This window comes from Schistocerca piceifrons, chromosome 7, assembly GCF_021461385.2.
Source record: "Schistocerca piceifrons isolate TAMUIC-IGC-003096 chromosome 7, iqSchPice1.1, whole genome shotgun sequence".
NCBI classification, from domain to species: domain Eukaryota; kingdom Metazoa; phylum Arthropoda; class Insecta; order Orthoptera; family Acrididae; genus Schistocerca; species Schistocerca piceifrons.
The window spans coordinates 321,838,412-321,862,654 of record NC_060144.1 but is presented as its reverse complement, the minus strand read 5'-3'; the positions used below and the strand labels follow the sequence as shown (position 1 = coordinate 321,862,654).

At 43.1% G+C, this 24,243-nt stretch overlaps 1 protein-coding gene across 1 annotated transcript in view; it reads left to right on the top strand.

Annotated features, from left to right (window-relative positions):
- The window catches only part of LOC124805664 (acetylcholinesterase-like), a 104,264-nt gene that overhangs the window by 48,185 nt on the left and 31,836 nt on the right, over positions 1–24,243 (top strand). Inside the window, exons 5-7 of the mRNA XM_047266232.1 lie at positions 2,622–2,821; positions 9,717–9,882; positions 21,202–21,383. Of these exons, the coding sequence (XP_047122188.1) occupies positions 2,622–2,821; positions 9,717–9,882; positions 21,202–21,383 (548 nt within the window). The remainder of the gene's footprint in view (positions 1–2,621; positions 2,822–9,716; positions 9,883–21,201; positions 21,384–24,243) is intronic.

Genomic DNA, 24,243 nt, shown 5'->3' with positions numbered 1-24,243 from the left:
TGGATCGCCTTCCATATGTGTCACCACACGTACTGTGGATACTTACTTTCGATGGGGTTGGACGGGCGGAACTGCTGTAACAATTCGGAAACTGTTTTCGTGAGGTACAAACGTGTATGCGGTAAGGACCGGTAGACATAACTGAACTCCAGGAAAAATTGTTGGATGTAATAGAACAGGGTTGGAATGGTCGATACCATTACTGGAGCGAACAAGGAGGCCGGCGCAAAGTTGTGAAGCAGGAGGCTAGTAAGGCTCTGCGGGCAACGATGCCAAAGTTTTAGTTGGGGAGCTGACGTAAAGTGCCTTGACACGAGTCGGCACGTGGATGACCTTCTTGAGTCACGATGCCAATAGCCGTGTGAATATTTTCATGTCGCTGTTGAGCAAAGTAATTGGTCGATAGTCCTGGACCCTCAATAACCCGTGCGGTTTATGGACGGGGATAATAATGCCATCTAGAAAGGCGCTCGGGACCACTGTCATCGGTGACATCAGCTCTTGTGCGAGTGCCGTCCACGTGGAAGCCAACAAATAGTGAAAACTTTTATAAAATTCGATGGGTATACCGTCAGGTCCAGGAGATCTGTTATCGGTACCCGCCTTGATAGCATCTACCACTTCATCTGTGGTTATGTCGTCTTAGAGGTCATGCATTGCATCCAAGTGTTCGTGGTGAGCTGAGCGACTTCTGTGATCAGTGCTGCAGAATGCGGTACGGCTGCGTATAGCCCGGCAAAATGAGCATGGAGAACACGACCGATGCTTTGTTGGGTGTCGTGCCGGCGCCCTTCCACATCAGTGAGTACTTGGATCAGAGCTCGTCGTCGTCGTTGTCGTTCCTGAAGGAGGTGGTACATCGACGGACGTTCTTGAGGGATACGATTTGAAGCACGCGAACGGACTACAGTTCCTTCCAAGTAACGCCGCATGATCAAGGAAATCTGCGCCTTCATGCGATGGACCATCGACTGCCGGGCTGGCGAGAAAGGCATCGTCGTACAGTCACGTAGTATGGTGTAGTAGAAGTGCAGGGTATTAGTTTGCCACGCCTTAAATTCCTTCCCATAACTCATCAGTGTCTTCCTGAGGGTCGGCTTTGCACAGGAGAGCCACCATGATAAGGTGGAGTCATAGGCTTCTCGGCGATGGCGGCAGCGTGTCCACGCTTCTTCGACCATTCGGCGACAGTCTGAGGAGGTCAGGTGAGCGACATTGAGTTTCCACAGACCACGACTATGCCACACTCGCTGTCGGGCGAGAGTGACGTCACAGAGGTACGCATCATGGTCTGAAAAGGCCATAGGCCAGGCCTCCGCATGACGTTTGCCATCAGCAAGGGAGCGAGTAACGTAGATGCGATCTATGCGGCTTGACGAGTGAGAGGTGTAGAATGTATAGCCCGGTTGAATTCCGTGGAGCTTCTTCCAAGTGTCAAACCCGCAGCTGCCGACAGATGGATAGAGCGTCTGCCATGTAAGTAGGAGATCACGGGTTCGTGTCACACATTTTCAGCTGTCCCCATTAAGGTATATCAACAACACCTATCGGCAGCTGAGGGTTTCGATTCATAATCATTTGTTCTTGAGAAGCTGCACGGTCATCTATGGTATCTGTTCTTTCGGCGACAGTTATTATCTTCATATACAGGTAAAGGCTACCCAGCCAATGACCTTCGTCTGTGCGAATGCGCACAGGTTGCCTGAACTCTTAGGGGAATCGTCACCTTAATTGGTGCGAGTAATGAGTGGATGGGCAAATATCTATTACGAACATTACGAATGTAGATTGTGGACAGTTGGGAATGTGGGTCTCACGAGAAGCGTGCAAGGGATAAGTCCCTGAAGTCGCTCTATTCATCTGTGTCCTCGGTGGCTCAGATGTATGCCGGCACGGTAGCTCAGCGTGTTCGGTCAGAGGGTTAGCTGCCGTCTATAAAATAAAAAAAAATTAAAAAAACCTGAGTGAATGAATCAATAACGAACTTCAAAGGGCGTCAAGGGACGTCTGCAACGAACTATAACGAACAAATTGAGAATAAAAAAATAAAAATAAAAAAATTTGGATAGAGCTTCTTCCCTGTAAGCAGGAGATCCCGGGTTCGAGTCCCGGTCGGGGCTCACATTTTCAGCTGTCCCCATTGAGGTATATCAACAACATCTGTCGGCAGCTGAGGGGTTCGATTCACACTCATTTATTCTAGAGAAGCTGCACGGTCGACAAATTTAACACCAGTATTTACGAAAATGTTTCGTTACGCATGGTTTGCACCCAAACACAGAGAAGTTTTTCAAAATGTCTGCGAGCTTTGTTTTTCCTGGAGCCACATTTGGTCTATGCTTACACAGTTTGGAAGGAATGGCGATTGTCTCTTAGGAAGCAGTCAAGAGAGCTTTTATCTCTATTTTATAAACTGATATGCCTTGCGTTTGTTTTTGATGGATTTTGATGTCGGGGTACTCAGTCTCGCTACAAAGACCTTGTGGTCACTAATCTCTGTGAACTTAAGGGACACCCTTGTTTCACGGCATGTGGTAAACCGATGTGGGTTGCAGGGATAATTTGGACTATGTCTTTTGGGCTGAAGCAGCGGCTGCCTTAGAAGCCGGACGTGTGCGCAGGTCTGTTCCGCGGGGTGATCATCCAGAACGGGCAGTCGGTGTCACCGTGGGGGATCTTCCCCAACGCCCGCGACATGGCCTTCCGACTGGGCGCGCTGCTCGGCCTGCAGACCAACGACTCCCAGGAGCTGGCGGCCTTCCTCAGGGCGCAGGAGGCCAGCGACCTCGTCGACCGCGGCAACGAGATCCTCACTGACGACGTGAGTATAGCTGGCAGCCAGGGGGCGCAGCGCTGGCTGTCGTTGGGCCCACTGGCGTCCCAGGAGGTCTAGCATCCTGTTTGGAACATCGGTTCTCCGACCGGTTACGTACTGATGGAAGCTAATCCCTAATGTCCTAACTAACGCTGTACTTTCTTCTAGTTTCTTCCAGACATTCATTTCCTCGGCAATTCTGCGAAGAACCTTCTCATTCGTTCCTTACATAAGCTTCAGCGTAGTCTGTAACATTTTATAACGACCCTCCCTCCTAAGTCGTTCAGGCGTATATTCTGTGATATTTCAGCAACCATCTACAGTCTCGTTTCTGCCGTGTGTCACTGGAATGAACCCAAGCAGCCGGCCGGGGTGGCCGAGCGGTTCTAGGCGCTACAGTCTGGAACCGCACGACCGCTACGGTCACAGGTTCGAATCCTGCCTCGGGCATGGGTGTGTGTGATGTCCTTAGAGTAGTTCGGTTTAAGTAGTTCTAAGTTCTAGGGGACTGATGACCTCAGCTGTTAAGTCCCAGTGTTCAGAACCATATGAACCAACCCAAGCAAATATGGCTCTTGTCGGTATTTCATGAGACATTCAGTGTCTACAATTAGCGTCTGTTTGTTTAGCGTTGCAAACAAAATGATTTTTAATGCGGAATTTTACGTGGCCATTCTATAAACCGGTTCCAAATTAGTCTAGTGCGGTATCTGTTTTATCGATATATATATTAGCAGTGCCAGTAAAACACGAAAAATAACCGGTACTCCAGCAACGACAAAGCAGCTCTGCTGCTGGGCGGTTAGGGTGTCCCTTATTTTTCAACTGAAGTATGTTGGAACACTTACCCTCCAGTATTGTTTGAATCACCCAAAAAAAAATTTGCTGAGATCGAAGCACTATTACCCCGGCCGACTTGAGTGCACTGAGTTTAGTATTATTCTAATTACCATTTACTAGTGGTTTTAATTCGCTTATTTCCTTATCCTAATGCACTTTCATCTTCATTTCAGAGAAAACATTGGTGACTTCGTGTCAATCAAGAGCAGAGATCTGTTCTCTTGCCTGAAGATCATGAACACTAATTTTATTCAAGAATGCCCTTCGACAGGGATGAGCAGCATCTCAGTTTTGGGTGGTATTGTAAAGGGGTAGTTAAGGACTTGTAAGTTGTTTATGACTCTGCAGAAACGTGCATTAAATTAATGCAAGATTTAGACGGACTATTGACTGTAGACGTGGCGCAAAAAGATTTTGTATTTTGTTGTGTTCAAGAACATCGTACGCTGTAACCAGATGACAAGAAACAAAACACTGAAAAGAAAATAGCTTCAATAACATTAAACGGATCGTAAAAGATAAAAAGGCGTTTAATTCACATTTTATCCAGTCATTATTACCTCTTAAACTAACGAAAAATTACGAAACCTAAAATTCCAATATTAAAACGTGTCACTCTAGTCGACGCAGGTTGATATCATCCCATTGAGATGAGTTTTCTTCCAGAGTATATGTAACCAAACAGAAAACATCTAAAAGATGAGCGAAAAATTTTTCGAAAAGAAAATTTTTTGGGGGAAAATAAGAGATGTCCTACTGGCGGTGGTAGTCAGTGCACACCAGGGCGGCGCTGTAGCTGCTGGAGTGCTGGTTATTCTTGGTGTTTTACTGTACCAGTTAATAAATATAGATAAAATTAATATCACACTAGAGTAATTTTGAACCGTTCTATCAAATAGGAACATAAGATTCCCCTTTAAAAATCCTTTTATTTGTAACACAAAACAAATCGATACTTTCCCTCAACGCTGGGATTCGCTTGAAAGACGTGCTGAGCAGTATTTGTTTGGGCTGACTCTAGCTACGCACTGCAAAACCGAAATTTCAGATACGTACCAAAGTGTTTCTGAAGAAGAGTAATTAGTTAACATCGAGTATCGATTTAAGCGTCAGGAAGCCGTTTCTGAAAGTACTTGTATGGAGTGTACCCTTGTATAGAAGTGAAACGTGGACGATAAATAGTTTACACAAGAAGAGAATAGAAGCTTTCGAAATGTGGTGCTACAGAAGAATTCTGAAGATTAGATGGGTAGATCACATAACTAATGAGAAGGTGTTGAATAGAATTGGAGAGAAGAGAAATTTGTGGCACAACTTGACTAGAAGAAGGGATCGGTTGGTAGGACATATTCTGAGGCATCAACGGATCACCAATTTAGTATTGGAGGGCAACGTGGAGGGTAAAAATCGTAGAGGGAGACCAAGAGATGAATACACTAAACAGATTCAGAGGGATGTAGGTTGCAGTAGGTACTGGGAGATGAAGAACCTTGCACAGGATAGAGTAGCATGGAGAGTTGAATCAAACCAGTCTCTGGAATGAAGACCAAAACAACAACAACCAAAACATTAGAGAAAATGCGCCTGTCGTTTGTTAGAGACGACATCCTGTATTTTCTAAAAATTGATTGTTTTTGTCATGAGGATTTGAATGGTGACCAAGGTCTCTGTATGTGGGATGATACTGTACATCAGTTAATATTATGTTCCTGAAAATCTCAACAGATACAAACATTGTACACAGATTATTTTTAGATTTTTCCATGACAGACAAACGAACGTTGAAAGATCTTTGAGTCGATAACTCTGCCGTTGTTGTCTCTGATGTATACGTAATGAGGTATTACAATCAGTGGTATGTAAAAGGTGGCTGACTTTCGTTGATAAAAAGGTATCCGTGAGAGTGTTAAACACAAACAATATTTACGAACGTTATTATCGCGATATGCATGTTGTAGACACACTTTCTCGATACCGTGAGGTGTCTCTGATGTGAGTGTAAACAAGGGCGCGCATGTCTACAAGCACAACTAGTGAAATGACAACTCTATTTCCAAAAACACATATTTATTCTGTGACGAACAAGTACCTATCTTCAAGAAATTGTTGTACAATATTCCTAGCTGAGGCTAAGTCAGTTGGTTGCACGATAGAGTCTATTATCCTGCGTAGACACTACTGTGGGAGTGTCAGGTGTTGTCGAAGAGCAGCGGATACTCTTCAGATGGCTCAGATACGATGATTGAGTCTGTAGCGGAAGCTACAACTGGAATTGGATCTGGCGGTCAATCAAAACCGCACTGGAACTCTCTGGGTTAAGCTGCAGCATGTGACACATAACCTGGTGCGCGGTGGTACTATGCCCCGCACTATCTGTTTCACGTGATGCGTGACGTGAAACATAGTTCCGCTCTGCAAGCGACTTCTGCACCAGTCCTCTGGAATTTTATGGCGGACTCGGTTCAATGGCCGTGTAGGCTACACTCTATTTACCCTCCGTTGCTGAATGGAAGTGTTGCGACTTGTGGTCGCAGCAATGTATGATATACGAGGTGTGTGAGAAAACCAACGAGACAGATTTTTTACCTCCCAAAGTTTTATTTTTTCAAACAACTATGTTGTCAACTTCAAAGTGGTTCGGTGTCGTTGGTCTGTCTTGGAACGCGCACTGAAAGGCTTCAACTAGTGGGGCCTTTTAATGTTCTTAAGAGTCCCAAAATGAGGCTCTTTTAAGACATTTATAAATTTCGGAAGAAAAACTCACAACGACTCTGATCAGGTGAAGAAAGGGTCTGTGGAACAACAGGAATGCTTTTTGGGGTCACACGTTCCGCGCTGGCCGTGTGACATGGGCATTCTTATGATGTAGTATCCACTTGTCCGCAATGTCAGGTGTCACTCGATTCGCCCTTTTCCTCAGCCTTCCAAGGACATATCTATAAAACATTTGGTTGACGGTTTGTTCTGGAAGAACAAATTCTTTATGCACTATATCCCTACTGTCGAAAAAGCAAATCATCATTGTTTTGATCTTTGATTTGCAAATGCGAGCTTTTTTAGATCGAGGAGCTGTCCCGTTGTGTCACTCCTCGCTTGCCGCTTAGTCTGAGGATCATACTCAAAAATTCAAGATGTATCACGTGTGATCACACGACTGAACCATTCGTGATCATTGGCAATCTTACCAAGAAGATCAAAGCACACTTTTTTTCGATCGTCCTTCTGCTCAGTTGTGAGGACATTCGGCACCATTTTGGCACAGATCTTTTGCATGTGTAATACTTCGGTAAAAATTTGCTTTACGGTGAAAATGTTTAACAGGTCAGCCATAACCATTATTGTTGAACGTCTGTCTGCTCTCACAAGTTGAAGGTCTCCCTGAACGAGATTCATCTTCACCGTGTTGTAGTCCGACCCCGGTAGCTGTGTGGTCAGCGCGACAGAATGTCTATCCTAAGGGCCCGGGTTGGTTTCCCGGCTGGGTCGCATATTTTCTCCTTTCAGAGACTGGGTGTTATGTTGTCCTAATTATCATTGCTTCATCCTCATCGACGCACAAGTCGCCGAAGTGGCGTCAAATCGAAAGACTTGCACCCGGTGAACGGTCTACACGATGGGAGGCCCTAGTCACACGACATTTACATTCTACCGTGTTCTAGGCCCTCCAGAAATGATGTGTACAAGCTAAAAACTTGTGGTATTGATGAGGAATGTTCCCCATAGGCCTGTTTCAACTTTTCAAGGTCACTCTCGATTATTCCCCATTTTTGAGATAAAACTTGATTGTATAACGATACTCTAAATTCCACTGTTCCATTTTCGTAACACACGCAAAAAATAACCTTCACTGATGGCTCTCTCAAAAATCACATGATGGCTGTATGGAGCTTAGACCCGGACTGAGCGTCTGGAGGGGAAGAACACACCGGTCTACACAAGTGGAACGACACAGTGTTACCAGATCGCTCGTAGTGTTGTCAGTCTCCTTACTTTCCTCATACACCTCGCAAAACGCAATCAAAAAGTTTCGGTTTGAGGACATTTCTGCAGGGTATATGCATCAACTATGATGCGAGTGTATAAGAACCGACATGTAGGAAAGAGATTAGTGTGGCATTCGTGTCTTTCCGACGTGCGTCTCGTAAATGCGGCGACGTTATTACCAAACGCGTTCAAACAGGAGCACCATGCTGTTATTCTTTTCTTTGCTATCGGAGGACGCATGAGATCCATCGGAGAGTGAAGAATTTGTACGGGGCAGCATGTCTGTTGAAGACCTTCCAAGAACCAGAGCGGAGGTTTTGGACAGGTATATTTTTAACGTGTTCAACTAAGGTGCGGGGTGGCGCCCAGGATGTTGCAACACTCAGGGATCTTAGAGGGACCCTTTGCCATTTTATTCACCCATATCTCAGTGGTGCATCCTCTCCTTCCCTCTCTGCCCCCTGTGATCACGCCACAAGAGCGCGCGAAAAATAAGGGATGAAAATGCATAAGTATCCTTTCCTGTCACAGATCACGTTCAAATTTCGACGAATGGTTTTGAACAGTCTCTAATGGTTCCAAATTGTACACAAGAGCACAATGTACGGTCGCGCTGCCATCCAAAGTTGTCTAATCACGTTTAGTGGGGATGCAGCCCAACGATTTCTTTAGAGAGGGTTTGAAACATCCGATGGTGGGAGAGAGTCCGTCGTCGAGCTCGAAAGTGACATTGCAGGTCGCCACGCTTTTGTACGATTATGGAGGAGGATCGTAGGCACCTTTGAACAAATTCTAAACCTATGTTTCGCACTGGGAGACAGTTATGGGGTTTCGAAAAAGTGATCCTTTAAGTACAAAATTGTTAAGGCTTTCGTGGCCACTTGTTGACAAACTGCCTATTGGCTTGTGTCTCGGGTTCTTCGGCCGACGTTCATCTAATGATTTTTCTGACGTTTCGCCAGCACGAGTGGCTGGCATTGTCAAAGCTTCACCCTCCATTGCCGGTGGTGAACTGGAGCCGAGCTCGCGGCCGCAGACTATATGTACCTGGCGCGCCAACGTCCGAGGGCTTCTGCGCGGTCATTTCCGTTGCGGTTCTCCTCTTGCTACCTGCGACGGTCGTTCGCTGCAGTACGGGAAGCCAGGATCCGTTTACCTTAAGGCTTTCCTCTTTCTTGTTCAAACTGTTCGCGTGTTTTTGTATTTCTACAGCTTCTCTGAACAAACGCGTGTGATAGCGCTTCTCTAAAGCCAGAACTTTCGTGTCGGCGAATTTAATTATTTGGTCGGTCTCATTCAGTGCGTGCTCTGCCACGGCCGATTTCTCCACCTGCCCCAACCTGCAATGTCGCTTATGCTCTTTGATCCTGGTGTTAATGGATCGTCCAGTCATTCCGACATAAAGTTTTCCGCATGTGCATGGCATGCGGTATATTCCCGACATTGCAATCGGCGAAGGAGAAAAGAGACCCACTTGCAATGTTGGGAATATATTCGCCGACACGGAAGTTCTGGCTGTAGAGAAGCACTATCACACGCGCTTGTTCAGAGAAGCTGTAGAAATACAAAAACACGCGAACAGTTTGAACAAGAAAGAGGAAAGCCTTAAGGTAAACGGATCCTGGCTTCCCGTACTGCAGCGAACGACCGTCGCAGGTAGCAAGAGGAGAACCGCACCGGAAATGACCGCGGAGAAGCCCTCGGACGTTGGCGCGCCACGTACATATAGTCTGCGGCCGCGAGCTCGGCTCCAGTTCACCTCCAGTAATGGAGGGTGAAGCTTTGACAATACCAGCCACTCGTGCTGGCGAAACGTCAGAAAAATCATCAGATGAACGTCGGCCGAAGAACCCGACACAGAAGCCAATAGGCGATCCTTTAAGTCTTCTGCGCACAGTACTTTCAAGGTTCGTAGTGCTACATGGACAATATGGATAGATTTTTATTAAATGTGTACTAACATGAGAAACAATGGGGCATACCACAAGTCTGTAGTGGTGTCCCTGGTCTACTTTTAGAGAAAATAAATTTCTACTTTTTTTTACAAAGTAATTTGCATTTATGACTGGTGTTTCAGGAGAAGGTGAAGCTTTCGCATCTGGCCTTCGCTCCGGTAGTCGAACCAGACGTGGAGGATGCGTTTGTGAGAGAGCACCCCATCACTGTACTCAAAGAGGGTCGCTTCAACAAGGTGCCGATTCTTACTGGAGTCGACTCGGGCGAAGGCGTTCTCTTCATATTCCGTAAGTCTGCTATCGGATACGCTTTGTGGAGGTGTCGGACTTAGACCATTGACTTAGAATCCTGAATACTGGCCTGTAAGGGTCTTATAAGGATTTTACGCAATTATTAGTTCAGCATGAACACTACTGATTCCATCAACAATGTCCATTCAGCTGAAACAAAACTTCACACCACAAATTTTTCGAAATCACAAGTAATAGCTGTTATATCTGTAATTCTCAACGACACATGAATAAACATTAACGTCAATAATAATCTGCTGATGTACAAAATTTACTACTTGATTAAACCTATTTTTCGACGTATTAATTTTCGTGTAATACTTTTAAGGTGATGACTTGTTTGTAATTACTAATATCGTCGTGTTTGGTCTTCATACAATATTTACTTCCCAATTAGAAGTTACAATGGCAACACAGACCACAATAAAGATGTGAAAAATTTCAGCACCAATAACGAAAGAGTAGGTTAATGATTTTGCTGTCACATTCCTAGCGAATGAGTTGTACTGAATACCTGTATCTAATACTAATCTGTATTGGAAATGAGATTAATGTCGAGCTGGGAATACGATTACTGATGAGAAAATAGCTTTTGAGAAGTAATATGTAACATCAGCCTCAGGTCCACACTGTTTATAATGCTGATGTCTGTTGGTAACATTGTGTTGTTTAACCATTATGAAACGATCTTTGTAACAGAAGTCATAAAATTTCTGGAAATTTGATTTAGTCTAATTTTGACAGCTTTATGTTACAACTGGCAAATATCTTTCCTTCAGTTTGAGAGTTCGCTTTCATGTGGCACTAATTCTTTTCTTCATATTGTTAGCATATTCAGTAACTGACTGGTTATATGCCACTTTTTGAACAGATTAAACACCGTCTCGAATACGAATGCTGGGTTACATTCACTTGTCATTAGGAATACCTTAATGGAATGATCTGGAATTATAGGGAACTGCAATGATACTAAGATAAAAAATTATGCCAAAAAGAAATCAATAGTCGAAATTTTGTGTTACATTACATTACATTACTTGTTCCATAACTCATGAATACGCCATTTCATAATGATATGGAACATATCACTTGAAAGTTAGTTTTCTTTACATAATATAATAATTTTTTTTTCAGTTACTGCTTCATATCTAAAAATTCATCTATTGAGTAGTAGGAGTTGTCATTCAGTAATTCCTTTAATTTGTTTTTAAATGTTCGTTGGCGATCTATCAGACTTTTAATGCTATTTGGCAGATGAGAAAGATTTTTGTGGCAACATAATTCACCCCTTTCTGTGCCAAAGTCAGATTTAACCTAGAATAGTGAAGATTGACTTTTCTTGTAGTGTTGTAGCTGTGTACTTCGCTGTTATTTTTTAATTGGAATGGGTTATTAACAACGAATTTCATAAATGAATATATGTATTGCGAAGGTACTGTGAATATCCCGAGTTCTTTAAATAAATGCCTGCAAGGTGCTCTTCGGTGAGCTCCAGCTATTATTCTAGTTACATGCTTTTGTGCAATGAATACGTTTTCTCTTAGTGATTAATTATCCCAAAATATGACGCCATACGAAATCAGTGAATGAATATAGGCAGAGTAGGCTAATTTACTGATATGTTTATCGCCTAAATTTGCAATAACCCTAATAGCATGTGTAGCTGAACCTACCTGTTTCAGCAGAGCATCAATGTGTTTCTTTGAATTCAATTTCTCATCAATATACACAATCAGAAATTTTGCATATTCTGCCTTAGCAACAGACTTCTGTTCAAAGTCTGTATTTATCAATGGTTTTATGCCATTTAATTAACACAATTGCATATACTATGTTTTCTCAAAATATAGTGAGAGTCAATTTGCAGAGAACAACTTAATAATTTTCTGACTGATATTATTTACCATTTCCTTAGCTGATTCTCGTTTTTTGGGTGTAATTGCTATACTTGTATCATCAGCAAAAAGAATTAGCTTTGCATCTTCATGAATATAGAGTGGCTAGTCATTAATATACAGGGTGAGTCACTAGCTATTGTCATCTATAATAACTCCGAAAGTGTGATAGTAGCTGAAAAGTTTGTGGGACAAATGTTGCATGGGACAATGGGGACCATAATATGACGTTGGTTTTTTGTTGCTAGGTGGGGTCGCGCCAGATATATAAAGATCAACTTTTTTTTAATGGGATGCTATAGTTTGGTACTTAATTTGTGATAGCGGCTATCGAGACAAATCCAATGATTCGTAACAGTTAGGTCTTTGAAGGTCAACGAAGGTCAAAAAGGTGGCTTGAAGTTCCGTTTACAGGAGGTGTTCGAAGTGGTGACCATTGGTATCAATGCAATGCTGCAATCTTCTTATCATGGATTGAGTGGTATTCCTTATCACATCGTCACTTATCGAAGCACATGCTCCGGCAATTCTCTCTCGTATATCGCGCAAATAGTAAATATTCGCCGAATACGGCGTATCCATCTAACGTGCCATTGAAATGTAAACACCATTCGACGGTTTCGCAATACAACACCAATAGGAAGGGTAAGACTAGTATCATCGAATCAACCGAATATGAATGACGTATTCCTTCGAAGAACAAGTCGATACGCTTCTCATTTACGGAGAATGACAACGAAATTCAGTGAGATCCAGAGACTTATACGCTGAAAGATATCCTCAACGTACTCACCCTACACCTCATACATTTAAAAATGTGTATGATAAAGTGAGAACAACTTGATCTTCAAAACATCGGAAACATATCCGTCAAAGGAAAGCTACCAACAAGGAAACGGAAATTGGTACTCTTTCCACTGTGGCTCGAGATCCTTGTGTTGGTTCGCATCAGATCGCAAGTTAATCTAGGATGAGCCAGAGTAGTGTTGTTCGTGTTCTGCATCGCAATAAATATCATCCTTACCAAGTCAGTCTCCGCCAAGAATTAACTGCTATGGCTTGTATGAATTCTGTCAGTGGACTCAACTTCAAATTCATAGGGATGGAACATTTATTAATTTGATTTTATTTGCTCATGAGGCTACATTCACTAACCATGGAAATGTTAGTTTGCATAACGTGCATTACTGGGCAACTGAAAATCCAGGTTGGCTGCGGCAAGTTGCACAACATAAACCCTGGTCGGTGAATGTATGTTGTGGATTCTGGAGGACAGAATTATAAGCCCCTATTTTATCGAAGGAAATATTAATCGTAGGAAGTGCACCACATTCCTGCAAGAAACATTAGGTTTGTTATTGGTAGAAATACCTTTAGGAACAAGGAACAGAATGTGATATCAACACGATGGGTGTATGGTATATTTTTCGCTGATGACTAGGAATGAGTCGCAGAGACAATTCCCAAATCGTTGGATTGGACGCGGAGGAAATGTATTTTAGCTGGCTCATTCACCAGTCTTGACACCTCTGGACTTTTTCTTGTGGGGATTCGTAAAAGGTCCAGTGCTGAATAGATTTATGCGATATTCAACTTTCTTGCGTAAGGAATACCACTCAATCCATGATAAGAAGATTGCAGCACTGCATTGATACCAAAGGTCATCACTTCAAACACCTTCTATAAATGCATGTTCATGCCACCTTTGTGACCTTCGTTGACCTTCAAAGACCTTACTGTTACACATTGTTGGATTTGTCTCGATAGCCGCTATCACAAAATAAGTACCAAACTACAGCATCCCATTAAAAAAAAAAAAACAAAGTTGACCTTCATATCCCTGAAGCGATCCCAATTAGCAACAAAAAACCGATGTCATATTATGTCCCACGTTGTCCCATGCAACTTTTGCTCCACAATCTTTTCAGCTCCTATCATACTTTCGGAGTTATTCTAGGTAGCAATAGTTAGTGACTCACCCTGTATATTAAGGACAACAAGTGGTCCAAGACTGAACCCTATGGGACACCGTTCTTGATACATCCACAGTTAGAGGACTCTGCTGATGTTTGCAGACTATCTGTACTGTTAATTTCAACCTTCTGCATTCTTCCAGTTAAATATGAATTAAACCATTTGTGCACTGTCCCACTTATACCACAATACTTAAGCTTATCTAGAAGAATTTCATGATCCACGCAGTCAAAAGCCTTTGAGGTATCACAAAATATCTCAATTTGATATTGGATCAGTGAAAGTTACAAAGCATTATTTGTTGAAAAGCCTTTCTGAAACCCAAACTGACATTTTGTTATTACTTCATTTTTACAAATATGTGATGCTGCTCTTGAAAACATTATTTTATCAAAAATTTTGGATAAAGCTGTCAGAAGTGAGATTGGGCGGTAGCTGTTAGCATGAGATCTATCCCCTTTTTATGCAATGCTTTAACAATAATGTATCTCAGAATATCTGGAAAATGCCCTGTTGCAGTGAGTTACTACATATGTGGCTGAGAATCCTACTTATCTGTTGGGAACAAGCTTTTAGTACTCTGTTGGAAATGCCATCAATTCCTTTTGAGCTTTTACTTTTGAGTGAATTTTTTACTTTTCTTATTTCAGTAGTTGAGGTGGGTTGAATTTCAATTTTATCAAATTGCATAGGCATTGCGTCTTCCATATACTGCCTTACATTTTCTAATGAATAGCTTGATCCTACTTTCTGTACAACACTTAAAAATGATTATTAAAAATGTTTTCTACTTTTGACTTTTTGTTAACCAACTTTTCATTGAGTTTGATAGAAATATAGTGTTCCTGTGCTCTGAGCTGCCTTGTTTTCCTTTTAACAATATTTCAAATTGTCTTAACTTTATTATGACATGTGCTAATCTCAGATGAAGTGCACACACTTCTGGACATTTAATAACTTTTCTTAATACAGTGCAGTAGCTTTTATAATGTTTGACTGTTTCTGGATCATTACTGCTCCTAGCTATAAGATACATTTCGCTTTTCTGTTTACAAGATATTTTTATCCCATTAGTAAGCCATGGTTTTTTTGACAGTTTCTTACAATTATATTTCACAATTTTCTTAGGGAAACTGTTTTCAAATATGCTCACAAAGGTATCATGAAATAGTTTAAATTTTAAATTGGTTTCAGGTTTCCTGTAAACCTCATCCCAGTCTAACTGCTGAAAGCTTTCCCTAAAATTTTCAATTGTTAAATCATTAATTGAAGCACTATTTTGGAGGTGTGTTTTGCATTACTACATGGAGCTATGTAATTAGCTGTGTATCATGATCAGACAGATCATTCATAAAAGGAAAAGTTTTTATTTGATTAAATTTATCTTTGTGTATAAAAACATTGTCTACTAGTGTGCTGCTTTCCTGTACCACCTGAGTAGGAAAATCAATAACTGACGTCAAACTGAAAGAACCAAGCCATATTTCAGAGTCTAGCTTTCTATCGAACTCTTTCAGAAAATCTACATTGAAATCTCAACAGACAGTAATTTGTTTCTTTCTTCTGAGCGATAGTACAACAAAGAATTCAAGTTTTTCAAAAAAAGCTGAAAATTTCCCAATGAGGGCCCATACAAGGCTACAATTATAAAAGTACCATTCGTTTAAGCTCACACGGACATGCTCTACACAAAATTATGTAGTTTCTAAATGTTTCACACCATGACTGATTTTAACATATGTGACAACTCTCTCTCTCTCCATAGTGTCTCTATTTACATGTGCTGAAAGCTTATATCCACCTACCTTTTCCTTTTCCATATCTGTGACTATATGATGATCAGAGAGGCATAGTTCATCTGTTCCACCCTCGGTTTCTAAATCTTCTAAATAAACAGGAATCTCATCTACTTTATTTATTAATCCTCTGATATTCTGATGAAATATACTAACACTATTTTTCACTGTGCTTTTATGAGAATCTTGTGATGTTTTAACATTTCTGGTACCAGCCTGTCTGAACTACTCATTAAGTTTAATTTAATTCAATGTTGAACCATTGGACACTGATCGTAGCCTATAAAAAGAGGTATTCCCACGTGTTTCAGTGTCCTACCACCCTTAAAGATTTAGCTATCATCCTAGCCAATTTTATGAATTATTCCATTTTTGCTCATACAATTTATATGACTGACAGAGTCGTCCTCTTCAGCTGCTTCCAGAGGTCGAGATACGTGTCCTAGCAGCTGGAGTACGACATACCACCTGTCAAATACGCCAAGTAAATCGTGAGAAACAAATTTAGAAGTAAGAATTGTTTTAAGATATGTTAAGCTACTTTGAAAATTTACATCTGGATCAGTACAGCACAAGGCAGCTTAAGGTGTCTGGCGCAAATGACCTTATGTTCTGCTGTTATTTTTTCCCTTACCCGTTAAAGTCTCAAATGGTGCGCTGGAAAAACAAATTTTTGTAAGCTTCCGTGTGATCTTGAACCTCTCTCATTTTACCTTCGTGTTCTTCTTGAGAGAGAAAGGTAGGAAGAGGCAACATGTTGTTTGACTCCTCTAGGAACGTACATAGTTCAAACAATAAACCACACCGTAAAGCACAATGCCTCCCTTGTAGCATCTGCCGCTGCAGTTGGATGAAAATCTTACTGATGCTTTTGCAATTATTAAACGAACCTGTGACGAAACACAAACTCAACTTTGGATAGGCTCTATTTCCGCTATCAATACTATCTCGTACGGATTTCAGACTGATGAGCAGTACTCAAAACACGGTCGAAAGTGGGTGTCGTAAGCGATCTTCTTAGCTGATGGCCTGCAGTCTGTCATCTGCCTTTCCTAAGACAAGTTTTATGTGTTTGTTCCACTTCAAGACACTCCATACGGATACTCGGCCATATTTAATGGTTGTGACTTTTTAAAGAGGTTGTTCGGCCATCATATAATCGTGCAATAACGGCTCTTTCCGCTTATTTATACGCAACACGGCACATTTGTTTATGTTGAGGCTCAAGTGAAAATACCGGCACGAAATGTCGACTCTCTGCAGGTCTTCTTGCGTTTCGATATAATTTTCTAGCGTTGCGTCATCTCTGTATACAAAAGTCTCCTCCGAGAAATACCGTATGGAATTTACGACGGTGTCCAGTAGGTTATTATATACACTGTTGTCCAAAATTAAATCAACAAATTGAAATTTTGCAAGGTTGTGTTAATTTTTTCACAAACCGATATAAACAGGTGATAGTAAAGTAGAAACAATGTAAAGAATACAGAAGTAGACAAAAAGTTCTTTGTTTCTTCCAACTTAACGGATTTGCACACACATTCCGACAACTCGTTAATGTACTCAGTGTGGGATGTGACCACCTCTGGCAGCAATAAAGGCCTGACAACGATGGGGCATACTGTAAATTATGTCACCAATCTTGTGTTGAGGCAATAACGCCCATTCTTCCTGCAGATCTGCTCGCAAATCTTGATTGGTGGATGCTGACGTGATTCAAGCCGTCTCCCTAGTGCATTCCAGACGTGCTCTATGGAAATCAAATCGGGAGAGCGAGTAGCCCACGACATGCATGCAACACCTCCCGTTTCCAAGAAAAATCAACCACCTGTGCTATATGAGGTCGAGCATTATCGTCCATCAGTAAGAAGTCTGGGCCCACAGTACCTCGCAACAACAGCAAATGAGATCCCAAGATCTCGTCACGATACCTCACAGCAGTTAAACCTTGCCGATTCACCCGTACAATTTCGTGAAGAGGGGTTCTAGTGGTAAATAGAACCGCTGCTCACACTATTATGGATCCTCCTCAATACCGGTGTCTTTCCACAATGTTTGGGTTCCGAAATCGTGTTACGCGTTCCCTCAACGTGCAAACCTATCGAGAATCATCCCTCTCCAAACTAAATCGGGACTCATCTGTGAAAACAAGATTGGTCCTGTGTTCGACTGTCCAACTGGCATGTTGATGACTCCACTCTAGACGTTCCCTACTGTGAAGACACATCAGAGGTACACACACAACAGATCTCTGACAGTAAACGCTATTCTGCCGAAGCCTTCTACACACCGTTTACCTCGATACAACACGTACAGTGGTTGCTGCGAGGTCATATGCCAGTTGCCGCGCAGTATTAAGGAGGTACTGATGTGGCCTTACAACCAAACGACGGTCCTCTCTTCTGAAGGCACACGAGGTCGGACCTGCCCTGATCTTTGGGATACAGTTTCTGTCTCTATAAACTGTCGTCACATCCGAGAAACAACAGAACAATTCACATTAAGGTGCTAGGCCAAATCAGTTTTCGACTGTCCTGCTTCCTTTCTTTCAATAGCCCTCCTTTGCAGAAAGTGTGGTAGGTATCTTCCCTGTGCCATCCCGCACCGCCCTTGACTGTGTACACAGCGATTATGGATATGGGGCTACCCAGCAAACAGCACCTCGTTTCGTTGGTGCCCTTTCGTCAGTTCTGGCATGGTTGTTCGTTGACCGGAATGCCATCTTCCGTGCAGAACACGATTGAACGCACATCTGGTTGACGGGTTGTATGATTGTACCGTGAATTAGACACAGGACTGGCAAATAGCGGTTTGTTGCTTTAATTTTTCGCTCCAGTGTACATTGTGAACAGAAATGGTAATATAACATTTTCTTGAGGCATGCAGGAAGTTTTATGTCATAAGATTTCTGTCCGTTAAGAATTATATGCTGCGTTTTAGTTGGTGGGAATTCCTCAATGCAATCGCAAACTTGAGCTATTTTTTTATAATTTATTTTGTTCATTAAGTGATAGTACGGAATTGTACCGAGTGTCTGTGTCAGTGAATGCGACATCACCAGGGCGCTGATATCTACTGCCTTTAGGGTCTCATGGACAAACAGAACGAGCTAGGTTAAACACGATCATTGGTGTGGAATCCATATAATCATCATTCGAGACAAAGTTGGTGACAGAGTGATACATACTTTCTGTTTGTCCACTCTAAACTGTTTTTTTAATTTTCCTTCGGAGGAGATCACTGCTATATCATGTTTTTTACATTTGTTTCTGCTAATCTTTTTGTTAATAATTCTCTGTTGACCTTTAACGCAACATCCCAACGTCACCACAACCACGCCACCAGGTGACATGTAATGATACCTGGTTTTTCTAGTGGCAGTACCCAGTCAGTTGAGCAGCAATGTTAAGACTGAAATTATGTGACACCATATTCTGTGTGAAGCCTTCTTTTGTCTGGCAAGTAAACTTATTTGACACTGAGTACGTTAATTTTAACGTCATCCAGAAGTTGTGTTTGCACTTTTATGACAATTGGTGATACTTTTGCCAGATATTTTGATCAGAGACTTTGCCCGAAACGCATAAATGAATAAATTTTCACTCTGCATCGGAGTGTGCGCGGATATGAAACTTGCTGGCAGATTAAAACTCGAAACCTTTGACTTTTGCGGGCAAGCTTTTTTTTTTTCTCCATGAAACTGTATTTGACAAAATAACGTTACAGAAATATACCACAGTAACATATGAACGAAATAATCAGTTTATGAATTGTTATGCACATTTTAATGTATTCATGCTTGAGTCTTAAATGTAGATAGGTAAAACTGCCGAGTTCGAGTCTGGTCCGGCAGACAGTTTTAATCTGCCCGGAAGTTTCACGTCAGGGCACACTCCGCTGCAGAGTGAAAATTAATTCTGTAAACATTTCCCAGACTGTGGCTAAGCGACGTCTCCGCAATATCCTTTCTTCCAGGAGTGCTAGTCCTGCAAGTTTCACAAGAGAACCTTTGTAAAGTTTTGAAAATAGGAGATGAGGTACTGCCAGATGTAAGGACGGATCGTGCATCGTGCTTGGGTAGCTGAGCTGGTAGGGCTTTTGCCCACGAAAGACAAAGGTCCCCTTGTTCGAGACTCGGTCCAACACACAGTTTTAATATGCCAGGAAATTTCAAGAGGACTATGGACACTTATTTTAAGCGGTCAAAAATAGGTGAAAAAACGTGATCAGTATTCATATAATGGCCACAGGCGTCCGTTGCAACTTTTTGTTACAACTTAAACTAGATTTGATTCAAATTACTCAGGACGTTCTAGAATTATGATTGTACGTCATCAGTTTCTGACCTCAGCTTCTCACAAATAGGGGCCCATGCGGAGGGAAGGGTTTAACGTCCTGTCGACAACGAGGTCATTAGAGACAGAGCAGAAGCTTGGATTATGTCAAGGGTGGGGAAGGAAATCGGCTGTGCACTTTCAAGGGACCCATCCCGACATTTGCCTGGAGTGACTTAGGAACATCACGGAAAATCTATATCTGGATGACAGGACACGGGTCTGAACCGTCGTCCTGCCGGATGAGAGTCCAGTGTGCTACTGCGCTACCCCGTTCGGTAGAGGGTCCATGGAGTGTCGTCCCCTTACGGTAATCGTGTTCTTATACTGTGGCGAATGCGTATCATGTTAGTTGGAATTTAATCCAGTGCAATACCGGAACACAAAAGCATAAACTGTCTGACTTTCCCTCACTCTCTCTCTCTCTCTCTCTCTCTCTCTCTCTCTCTCTCTCTCTCACACACACATATATATATACACGAGGGGTATGATTTTATTGACCTCCGATCGATCGCGAAATTAAAACCACTGTGCAAAATCCGATAAAGTTTTGTTCAGATATGTTGTGCAGTGTCTCTAGTATGCACCTCGATCGCGTCACATCGCACTTTTCAGTTCTGAGCGCGCAGTGAGCACGTAAAGACGCTTAGAACGTGGAGTATCCCTCGAAGTGTGAAGTAGTACTGAGGGATTCCACATTATTTCGTGCAGCCTACATAACATAATCGCAAGTGTTTCCTTCTTCATGAGAATGCTCGGCCGCACACTGCAGGTGCAACAACGACACTTCACCAGCGTTTTCAATGGGAAATGTTTGATCACCCACCATACAGCCTGGTCTTAGCTCCCTCTGATGTTCGCCTCTGCTCACATGAACCGCTCGCTGTGAGGACACCATTTTGGCACTCACACCCCGAACTGCAGACCAGCTCAGTAAATTGACGGAAAGCACAGGTGGCTGCCTTCTATGACGAAGGTATTGGAAAGTTGGTACAATGCTACAACAAATGTCTACGTCGGAACAGCGACTATGTAGAGAAGTAGTTGGAAGTTTGTAGCAAATAAAACATTTTTGATTTTCCCTGTGGCTCCCATTTTGTGATCGAACAGAGGTCAGCAGAAAAAAAAGCCGTCGTACTTTCACTCTCTAAAATACATTAGACTTATAGATAAAGCCAAATATCTGCGAATTTCTGCGCAGAAAGGAAGTCGTATATGAGTGTTGAAATGTATAATAGAACTTATCAGATTCCCTCACAATTGTTTTGGGCCTGAAGCTTGTATGGCAAGTGTCATGTACTCGGCTCTGGTTTGCAGGTGACGGCTACCTGACAGACCCGGAAGTTCTGAGAACATTCAACGAGAAGTTCGAGGTTGCTACGGCGCCGGACATCCATCTGCCAACGGAGGAGGAGCGGATCAACGCCACGTGGAAGCTCCACGACTTCTACTTCGGGGAGGGAGACATCACGCTGGACGAAGCGCAGTCGCTTGTCGATGTGAGCATACTCCAGTGAATCTTCTCTCCTCTCTATTGCACAACACTTTCCGGGGGACCTTGGACTTCATTTGTTTCAAACAACACACTGATGGCACTTTTTTACTCCTATTATCCCATAAACGATGTTCATATTCCGTGCTGCCTGGAGAACAGTACGACAAAGTATCGTATACAGGCTGACTTTACAGTGTGAACGGAAAATCAAAGGGCGTGCAGATAATGCTGAAAGGAATGAAAAGAAGCATTTTTCACGCAAATCGTTAATAACTACTGGATATCATTGCTTTTCTGTAACTCACAAATGACAAGTCAGGAAAACATAAAACTAACGCCAAAGCAAAATGTTAACGTTGTTAAAGATTTTACCTAGCTTCTTCGATTAAAGGAGGTACGCTAGTCGCAAGATGCACAAAACGTTTCAGCGATGAAGCAAGCGAAAGGTAGTCAGTTTTGGACTCATCGTACTTTCTCCATGCTTGACTGGTTGCGCTGCTTGCCGAGTTTTGTCGATTGAATGTGGCAGAGTTTTTTCCTCGCTCTCATCTTCCGCGTATTGTCAGTACGAATCAGGAAGCCTATCGCTCGGCAGGTTGTTTTTGTCACTGCATGTTTCCAAAGGCTGGCGCTATTAACAAACGAATTGGACGCTGATTATGGACTAAACCGTTAACCAAAAACAAAATTTTTTGCTCGCGCGCAGTGTGGGTCTGCGCTGTAGATTTTTGGTGGAAACACCGAAATAAAATCATAACAAGATTTTATATAAATAATTTAATTATCAATATCTTCAATACAATGCTTTTACAAGTAGTATAGTAGTTACACAATAGACAAATCTCAAGTTTACCGCATGTAGCGACGGTCTATGGGCTCATGAACTCGAAGGAAGTGTGTCAAGTGATGTTGCATAGTATCGTCATCAGTGAAGTCAACATGATCAACAGTGGCATCTTTCATAAAATAGATAACCACCTGAGGCAGATCACAGGCTCACATGCACGATAATTTGTCCGATGGGCCAGCTACGTAATCGCTTTGCTACACTTTTTCATTTCCTTTCGACGCTCCTGTCACTGTCGCTTTGCTCGGCACTGGACTTTATAGGCATTTTAGGTCGTTTCGACGCGATCTTTCCTCTTACTTGCATCTTCCATAATCCCGTGCACGTTAACGACTTGTATGAGACGACATCATTCACTGTTCTGGAATTATCTAAGTAATTACTGATTTTCGCTTATATTCGGCGAATATTTTTAGTTTCGCACTTTGAGTCCTTTTAGTGCTCCGCAAGCTCTTCACAATGACACCCGAATCAATGTCCAAGCTAAACGGCTTTCGTGATAAACCAATTTGTACCTTCGCACCAAGCTAATTCGTAACAATTACCCGCATGAACCTACACTGGTACCATGATCTATCCCTTTTGGGTTCAACCATTGTTTACGCATTATTAGCCTCGCAGTTATTAGTAGTACAAATCTGTCGATATTTTGTCACAGGCAATTTCGGCTGACAACTGAACAGTTGTTTTCACGTCAAAAAGTCAACGAAGGAATATTTTTGTGTCAAAATTATCTACACTCTCTGCTGGCGACGTTTCCGTACGCACCGTGTATAATACACTCCTGGAAATGGAAAAAAGAACACATTGACACCGGTGTGTCAGACCCACCATACTTGCTCCGGACACTGCGAGAGGGCTGTACAAGCAATGATCACACGCACGGCACAGCGGACACACCAGGAACCGCGGTGTTGGCCGTCGAATGGCGCTAGCTGCGCAGCATTTGTGCACCGCCCCCGTCAGTGTCAGCCAGTTTGCCGTGGGATACGGAGCTCCATCGCAGTCTTTAACACTGGTAGCATGCCGCGACAGCGTGGACGTGAACCGTATGTGCAGTTGACGGACTTTGAGCGAGGGCGTATAGTGGGCCTGCGGGAGGCCGGGTGGACGTACCGCCGAATTGCTCAACACGTGGGGCGTGAGATCTCCACAGTACATCGATGTTGTCGCCAGTGGTCGGCGGAAGGTGCACGTGCCAGTCGACCTGGGACCGGACCGCAGCGACGCACGGATGCACGCCAAGACCGTAGGATCCTACGCAGTGCCGTAGGGGACCGCACCGCCACTTCCCAGCAAATTAGGGACACTGTTGCTCCTGGGGTATCGGCGAGGACCATTCGCAACCGTCTCCATGAAGCTGGGCTACGGTCCCGCACACCGTTAGGCCATCTTCCGCTCACGCCCCAACATCGTGCAGCCCGCCTCCAGTGGTGTCGCGACAGGCGTGAATGGAGGGACGAATGGAGACGTGTCGTCTTCAGCGATGAGAGTCGCTTCTGCCTTGGTGCCAATGATGGTCGTATGCGTGTTTGGCGCCGTGCAGGTGAGCGCCACAATCAGGACTGCATACGACCGAGGCACACAGGGCCAACACCCGGCATCATGGTGTGGGGAGCGATCTCCTACACTGGCCGTACACCACTGGTGATCGTCGAGGGGACACTGAATAGTGCACGGTACATCCAAACCGTCATCGAACCCATCGTTCTACCATTCCTAGACCGGCAAGGGAACTTGCTGTTCCAACAGGACAATGCACGTCCGCATGTATCCCGTGCCACCCAACGTGTTCTAGAAGGTGTAAGTCAACTACCCTGGCCAGCAAGATCTCCGGATCTGTCCCCCATTGAGCATGTTTGGGACTGGATGAAGCGTCGTCTCACGCGGTCTGCACGTCCAGCACGAACGCTGGTCCAACTGAGGCGCCAGGTGGAAATGGCATGGCAAGCCGTTCCACAGGACTACATCCAGCATCTCTACGATCGTCTCCATGGGAGAATAGCAGCCTGCATTG